Here is an 8,119-nt window from a genome sequence, read left to right on the forward strand (position 1 = left end):
GGTGCCCCAGGCCAGGCAGCCCCCTGCCACCCTGCAGCAGTCCCCGGCCCCTGGGCTTGACCAGGGCCCCTTCTGCCTGTCTCTGGGCTGCCGCGTCCCAGGACAGCACAGCCATCACCTCTGTCCCCATCCCCGACAGTCCCTGGCCTAGCAGGGGGCAGGACGGGGCAGCAGTGGCCTCTCCACCCCGTGCCAGGAACCGAGCGGTGGGCACCTGGGCCAGCCCACGCCTTCTCTCCCACAGTGGGCAGCAGGGGCTGGCGGCCCCGTCTGGGTCACAGCGGCTGGACTCAGCTGCCAGGGCCCCACTGCACAGCCACTGGCTCCCGGGACCTGGGGGGGCCCCCAGGAGCCAGAGTCCCCGTGGACCGGGCAGCTGCTTGCTGGGTCCCCACTGGTGGAGGGCACCCTCGCCAGGGTCAGACAGGGCTGCTTTCGGGGGGCCGCTCAGAGAGGCAGGGGGTGGTGAGGGCACGGTCCCCGGCAGGGCAGGCGGGCGTCTGAGGCCGGCTCTCCCGGGGGCAGGTTCTGCGACGATGTGGCCTGGATGACCGGGAGGCGGCCCGGCCTCTACTGGCAGGTGACGTGGAAGGCCGCCAGCCCCCTGCTGCTGCTCGCCATCTTCGTGGCCTACCTCGGGGTGCTGGCCCAGAAGCCGCTGAGCTACAGGGCCTGGGATCCCCACTCCGTAGGTGCCCTGGGAGCCGGGGACCCTGGCGGAGGGGCCTGCCCAGCAGAGGGGAAGGGTGCAAATCGGCAGCCTTGCTGCCCAAGCCCAGGGCCCAGGTGACCTTGGCGAGGGCCTCGGCTCCCCGTGGTGGATGGGGAGCCCCACGGGAGCCCCCTGTGAACAGAGCTGGCCCCAGCCCGGCGTCTCCACGTGGTGCATGGTGCAGCCACAGGCCGGCCGTTTCCGGTTTGTGGTCATGGAAGGGGCTTGCGGGGGTCCCCGGCCTGCAGGGTCTTCCTGTCATGAGGGGCGGGTGCCCCACGGGCGGAGGGCTGGCAGTGGGGGGCATGGCCTCTCCAAATGCTTCTCTGAAGGGGGGCTCCCACGGCAGAACACGGTGCGCTTTCCGGGAAGCCCACTAGGCCACCCGTTTTCCTCACCCTCCCGGGGGTGCTGTGTAGGTGGGGTGGGCTCGCCCGCTCGGTGGAGGGGATGGGAGGGGGTGGGAGGGGACCCAGCCAGTGGCCCTTGTGGCCACATGGCTCCTTGGGGGCTGGGGACTCCAGGCCACCCTGCGGAGCTCCATTCACCGCTCCCCAGAGCCCCGACGCCCCCTCCGCACCCTGGCTGAGTCCTGCCCGGGGTGAGCCCCTGCTCTGAGAGGGGCATGAACGTGCCCGCCGTCGCGGGCTGGCAGGTGAAGGTGTCACCTGCCCTGGCTCAGGTGCCCTCCCGTCCCACAGGTGCAGTTCCCGGCCCGGCAGGAGCGGCTCTACCCTGGCTGGGTGCAGGCGGCCTGCGCGCTCCTCACCTTCCTGCCCACCCTGTGGTTGCCTGCTGTGGCGCTGGCCCAGCTGCTCGCCCGGCGGAGACGGAGGCGGCAGGACCGCGGAGCCCGCTGAGGGGCTGTTGGCAGTGGGGAGACCCGGCCTGGGTGCTCCAGGGCACCAGCCCCCATTACACGCTTGGTGGGGCCCCTGGACTCGCGGGGCTGCTGCTCCCGACGCCCTCGCACCCCCAGCCCCTTGCAGCCCCCAGCCTCTCGCACCCCTCCCCAGCCCCAATTCCCTGCAGTGACAGCCCCACGGCCTCTCTCCCCGGTGCTCTCCAGGCAGGGGAAGCGGCTGGCTCAGGGCCGCTGTGCACCCACCTCCGGGTGCCCTGGCGCCTGTGCAGGGTGTGACCGGGACAGCCGTCCACTGGTGACAGCCAAACCTGCCAATTCAGGCAGCCTGGGGCAAGTCTCTGGGTGACCCCAACTGCCAAGCAGGCCCAGGCCCAGACTCCCGGGCACAGGGAGGGGGCATCAGGGCCCAGAGTCTGGGGCCCGGCGTGGAGGGCACGGGGTCCAGGGCAGGCCCATCCGTACCCTTCTCAGAGGGGGGCATTGATGGCACGTGAGCCACAGGCATCGAGCCCCAAGGCTGCTCTGCACGGAGGCTCCTGCCCCTGCCGAGCTCGGGGGGGATGCCCCGGTGCAGGGAGCCCCTGCCCTTACCCGAAAGCCCCTGGGGGTGCGTACCTGAGGGGTCCGTGCTGGCTGTAGGGACGCTGGGCCTGCCCAGGGGCGGCACTGGGGCGCCCGATGTGTGGGAGGGTCCCACAAGCAGCGAGGCCGCCCCGCTCACCCCGGGCAGGTGTCCCGCATCCTGGTGAGGGGACGGCAGGTGGCTGCAGCTGCAGGGCCGGCGACCCCAAGGACAGCTGGCTGGGATCCCCGCCGGCCACGTCTGAGAAACCCGGCATTTTGCCATTTTCAGCTTTTTGCCAAGTGTCATGTGTTTGTCAAGAAGATACAGAAAAGCTCACTTGGCAATCGGGGTCCATCCTGTCTGAGGGGCCAGCGCAGAGCCACTCGCTCACCCGCTCCTTCATTCACTCACCCCTCCTTCATTCATTCATCCACTCATTCACTCACCCACTCCTTCATTCACTCACCTGCTCCCTCATTCATTCACCCCTCATTCATTCACTCATCCACTCATCCATTCACTCACCCACTTATTCATCACTCACCTGATCCTTCATTCATTCCCCTCCCTGGTACCTTCCACGCACCCAGTTTTGGCGCAGCCCCCAGCACACCCTTCCTCCTGCTTTACTGACAAGGCGCCATCGGCACTGCCTCACCCCCCTGACGCGCACGCCCACTCCCCTCGCCCACCCCCCTCCGGCCCTCCTTCGGCTGCACACCTTGTCAACACGCGGATGGCACCACGGAGTCAGGCCCTGGACACAGCTGCCACCTGGGGACAGTGGGTGCCCCTGGCTTCCCTCCAACAGGAGCAGCCAGGCATGGAGGGCCCCGTCCCCAAATGCCTCTGAAATCTGTCAATGGCTGCGAGACACCACCCAGGTGCCAGGAGCTCCAGCAGCTGGTGCTCCCTGTGTACAGGACCCGCCTGGCCTGAGTCAACCACGGGGTGCCCGCTGCTGCCAGCCTGTGAGGGGACCATGTCATAAAGTGTGGCTGGCTGCTGAAGGGCTCCCTCCACCAGCCAGCACGCGCCCCGAGCCCCCCACTCCCCAGTGGACACCTGGCATCAGGCGGGCGGTAGAGGCGGGTGGGGGCAGCAGCCTTAAAATGGACACCCGGGTCCCTGCCACACTCCCTGCTCCTCCTCCCTGGGGACGAGGTGCATGTCGTGAAGGGAGCCCGTGTGGTGGGGTAACGGCGGAAAGGCTCTGGAGGCACCAGCTTTGTGTCCAGTCTTCGCCTCCTTGGAGCTTTGCAGCAGCTCTGTGGGCTGTTCCTGTCAGTCACACACCTTCCGCTGTAACCGACGCAAAATGAACTCTAACGTCAGCTGAACGGCATCTATGGCCTCAGAGGTGGGGCCATCTGAGGGTGGAGTTCAGGCCTGGCTGGATCCAGTGCACACCGTGTCCCTGTCTTCCCTCCCTGCCTTCCCCAGGCAGGCTCTCTCTGTGGATGCTGCAGAGTCCTCTGGGCCTCTCTCCCAGGGTCAGGACATAAAATCGCAGGGCAGGGTGCTTGGCCAAGCTCGGGCCACACACCCCTGGTGGAGCGTGTCGAGGGGGGAGCAATGGCCTCTCCATCCGACCCTTGGGTGCAGGGGGACGTGAGCCTGCTCCAAACTCGGCACAGCCACGTGACCCGAGGGCGGCTCTCAGGGGCTCTGCCTCCCTGACCTGAAGAGCATTTGCCCTAAACAAGACGAATAGGTGGTCTTTGGAAGGAGGGAGGCTGAAGTGGGCACTGCACGTTGGCAGGACATCTGGAAATTCACCAGGGTGCTGAGTCTGGGTGTAAAACGGCACAGACACTGAGGGGGGCTCACCCTCCCTGCACCCCTGTGGGGGAGCTGGGCAAGGCATTTGTACCCCCACTTCCAGGGCTCTGGCGTTGTCGTTCAGCTGCTGAGGGAGGAAAGTGTGGGGCGCGGGGGGACAGTGCGCACCCCCACCTGCCCACTGGGAAGCCGCAGGGCTCCCGGGGCTGCCGCTGTGAAAGGTGGGCTGCCCGGGGCTGCGATGGACAGACAGATGGGTGGCCCTGGCGGAGGGGAGGCACGTCCTCCCCGTCCGGCATGCCGAGGTTACGCCGGCCTCCTAGCCCTCCTGGTGCAGGACCTGGGAGCACAGCCCCTGTGGCGTCACCACGATGGGCACTGCTGCCCCCAGCCAGGTCCGAACCCAGGGCCTGTGTGGTAGCTGCCAGGACGCACGGGCTGCGGAGAGCCGGGCACCCCCAGGCCACACAGGTCCCCCTACCACGGCCGCACCCAGCTGGGGCAGTGTCCTCCGGGGTGTCGCCCAGCCTTGGGGAACCCCCTGAGCAGTGCCCGGTTCAGCCTGCGGCTGGAAAGGAAGGAAAGACTGAAAGACTCGCCTCACGGCCGGGGCGGCTGGAAGAGAGGACCGCGGCCAAGTGTGCTCCCGGCTCATCCGGAAATAAAGGCACCTCCAAACAAGGCTCCGGCTCCCCATGCCCCCGCGGCCCCTTCTTCCCAACAGCGGCTCGGCCGAGGCTGGGGGTTCACCTGGGGAGCCGACCCCTAAACACGGTGGTGAAAGGGAAGTCTCTGCCCAGGGGTGCCTGGGATCCACAGAGGGGTACCCTGTGGAGGGGGATGCCAGCGGGGCGCCTGGGACGCCCCATGGGTGCGTTGCTGCTCAGGCCTGGCCCAGGCTGCATCCAGCAGACGCCGGCAAGGGGCCGGGGCATCTGGGAGAACAGGGGGCTTCGAGGACGAGTTCACGGAACCTGGACGGGCTCACCACGCTGCAGACCCCGCGGCCATCAACACTGAGAGCAAAGAGCGTGGGGAAAACGGGGGGAAGAGGGGTGCGGAGGGAGGGCTGCAGGTGGAGGGAGGTGTGAGGCTGGGGGACATGACTCCAGATGCTTCCACCCGGCCGGGGGAGCCACCAGCCCAGGTGGGCCGGACGCCCCAGGGAAGAGGCCACAGCTCGCCCTGGCTGGGCCATCTCAACCGCTCCTGCGGGCTGCCCCGGCTTTGGGCCGCCGAGCACAGGGGGGCTTGGATGGGCGCCTTCTCTGAGGCCACCCCGGCGGGGTGGCCCTGGGGAGCAGGGGGTGTGGGCGGCCCCTGGGAGGGTCCGAGCCCCCTCCGAGGCCGTCACTCCCACCCTCTATTGGGGGCTGCAGATGAAGCCCAGGCCCCACCACCCAGACTTTCGCCACCACCTGTGCGTTTCAACGGGACCCTGGGGGGCTTGGCCATGGCAAAGTGAAGCAAGATGCCCCCACTGCCTGCACCCATGGCCGCCCTCACTCCTTGTTCCAGACCCTTCCATCTCCAAAGCAGCAGTGGCCACTCGAGCCCCTGGCCCTCCGCCCATCACACCTCCCACCCCCAGGCCAGCAGGTCAGCAATGGAGCCCACCTTGGTCATGGGGACAAGCAGAGGACAGCTTTGGGAGCCAGTGTCCCACAGCCACCGGGCTGGAGAAGCCCCTCTGCTCAACAGCGTCCCCAGCAGGGCACCTCGTGGACCCCAGGGCTGGGGGGCTAAGGGCCCATCTCTGGGGGAACTCATCTCACCATGGCTATTTTGGGGGCCTGGGTCCTGGCTGGTTTCACCTGTGCCCCCTTCTCGTTTCCTCTTGATTCCTTTCCTCGGTTTGAACTTCCTTTACATGACAGGCGCCTGCAGTGTGAGTGAGTGAAAGAGCCTCCTAGTTTAGATCTCGGGAAACCAGAGGAACTAGATTTCATCTTTCCTTTCAAAGTTTATTTTCATGCTTGCCAGGAGCAGATCTGACAGTCTACACAGTGGCTTTAAAAAAGAGCCACATCAGAGTTCTTGGCCAGTCAAGCTGCACCAAAGCATGTCTCCTTCAAGGGTTGAGCACCCTAAAAATACTAGTGGTCCCCAGTGAAAGGGCAACAGAATGCATTTAATTAGAAAAGGAGGGTTCCGGAACCCTGCAGGAGACTGATGCCCTGAAGTGAACCTTTTGGACGTAGACAGGCTGGACTGGCCGCCTGGTCGCTCCCCGCTGCCCGTCCTCCTCGGGCCCCCAGTGCTCTCCACACCCACGGCCACATGGGGCCCCCACCCCACCAGCAGGGCCCCCGCCTGGGCCCCTGGGGCAGCCGCCGTGTTGGCAGGAGAGTCTCTGCTCGCCAGCTCATCCTCTCCAAGCAGGGCACAAAGACAAAGGGGCACCCTGGGTTATTACGGCTGACAAAAATCTGCAACCCGGAGACAACTGGGTGGAGACCTCCAAATGGGACTTCATGTTTTTAACAAATACTTGCAGTTGCAGACACTTCAGAGGGGCCTGCAGGCTGCAATCAAACCAAGGACCAGGTTCGATCAGGAACACCGAGGGGCCTTCCGTGAGGGTCAGTCCAAGGTGGACATGGCCAAGGCCAGGCACCCAGGCGGGGCACCAGCACCCTCCTCTCAGCACCCGACCGTGCCCCTGCGACAGCAGACCCCACCCCCACCCCCGCCGGGCCGTGCCACACTTGCTCTCACAGGCCCTGGCCCCGCAGGCCCCCGGCGTCCCTTCCTCCCAGCAGCTGCTTTCTGCAGTGCCCTCCCCAGTGACCTGCCCTCCTGCTGCTTCCCCTGCAGCCCCAGGCCCTGGACCCCACCTGGCAGAGATTCTCAGTGGGGTCCCCCTCGCAGCCAGCACCTGGAGCTGGTTATAAATGCAGATTCCAGGGCCCACCCAGACGTGCTGAGCGGGGAGTTGACACCACCAGGGTTTGAGACCCCGCCCCTCACCTCATCTCCCCAGCTCAGTCCTACACCCTTGTCCCCCGACCCACGAGCAGCCAACGGGGACCCCCTCACCCCATCGGAGGAGGGACCACCTGGGCACCTTTGGTCCTCAGTCCCACTCCAAAACCCAAACCTGGGCCGCCACCGTGGATCCTGAACCCCCAGCACCCCCTTCCCTGCTGGCTGTCTCTCTCAGCTCTCTAAGGCGGCCAAAAGGCGGCGTGCCAGAAACAGGCCAGCTTCTACCAACAGGGATTTACTAGCTCACAAGCTTGCAGTCCTGAGACCTGAAAATGTCCGAGGCACTTCCTGACGCTACCCGGACCCCGTCACACGCGGTGTCTGCCGGCCGCTCCCTTCTCTGGGTTTCATTGCCTTCGGCTTCCTGCTTCCACAGTTTTTCCTCTGAGTTTCTGTCTCTTTCTCTGAATTTCATCCTCTTATAAAGGGCTCCAGGAAGAGGCTTAAGACCCTCCATGGACACCTCATCCAAGTCCCCCTCTCCCCACACGCCCACACCCACCGTGGATTAGCATCAAGAACGCAATCATCTGGGGTCCGTTTGGCTTCAAACCACAGCACCGACCCTGCTTGGGCCTGTCTGCTGCCCTCCCCACCCGGGGCCCGATGCAGCCCTCGCCCTCTGGCAGGCAGGACCCCACCCTGGGCAGTCAGGAGGCAGGACAGGAGGGGCGTGCCCTCCCCCAGCCCTGGTGGCCCCATGGCGGGAGGACATGGAGAAGCAGACGGACGTAGAACCCAGAGCCATGGACATGCATGCCACCTGCCTCGGGTTCCAGAACACAGCAGGGGCAGCGAGTCTGGAGAGAGACACAGGGGCCGGGACACGGGGTGAGCCACTGGCCACCCTCGCAAGGCCCCCTGTGGGGCCCACAGCCCCCGGCGCCGCCCCAAGGGACCCTGGGGAAGAGCGGGGTCCCCTGACACCCCCTGAAGACAGCAGGGAAGGAGAAGTGGGGTCTTCGGTGACTGCTGTAGGGGCTGATACCGGCACCTCTTCTGCAGCACAGCCTGACGGGCCCGAGCAGCCCGGCACCGACAAAGGCTGGTCCCTGGTGACCGGCCCGTCCTCCACCAGGGAACGTCCTTCCGTTTCCTCCTGATGGCCGCAGGGTACCAGCTCCGCAGGGCCCGGCCCCTGCCCACCCGCCCCGCTGGCCTGGGCCCCCCCTCGTCCTCCCCTGCCGCCCTCCGCCCTCCGCCGCAC

The 8,119-nt window shown here is 66.4% G+C and overlaps 1 protein-coding gene across 1 annotated transcript; it reads left to right on the forward strand.

Annotated features, from left to right (window-relative positions):
- The first annotated feature begins 427 nt into the window (after nucleotides 1-427).
- Nucleotides 428-2,600, forward strand: SLC6A18 (solute carrier family 6 member 18). Its single transcript, XM_037799176.1, has 2 exons — nucleotides 428-688; nucleotides 1,414-2,600. The coding sequence occupies exons 1-2, from the start codon at nucleotides 548-550 to the stop codon at nucleotides 1,570-1,572; spliced, it is 300 nt and encodes a 99-aa protein (XP_037655104.1). The 5' UTR covers nucleotides 428-547; the 3' UTR covers nucleotides 1,573-2,600.
- Nucleotides 2,601-8,119: the final 5,519 nt, after the last annotated feature.

Source organism: Choloepus didactylus, chromosome 11 (genome assembly GCF_015220235.1).
Source record: "Choloepus didactylus isolate mChoDid1 chromosome 11, mChoDid1.pri, whole genome shotgun sequence".
Taxonomy (NCBI): Eukaryota; Metazoa; Chordata; class Mammalia; order Pilosa; family Megalonychidae; genus Choloepus; species Choloepus didactylus.

Bases quoted from the DNA above. Each gene is read 5' to 3' on its own strand.
- SLC6A18 (XM_037799176.1), top strand. From the start codon at position 548: ATGACCGGGAGGCGGCCCGGCCTCTACTGGCAGGTGACGTGGAAGGCC. The intron at 689-1,413 runs GTAGGTGCCCTG...CCCGTCCCACAG, and splicing joins GGGCCTGGGATCCCCACTCC to GTGCAGTTCCCGGCCCGGCA.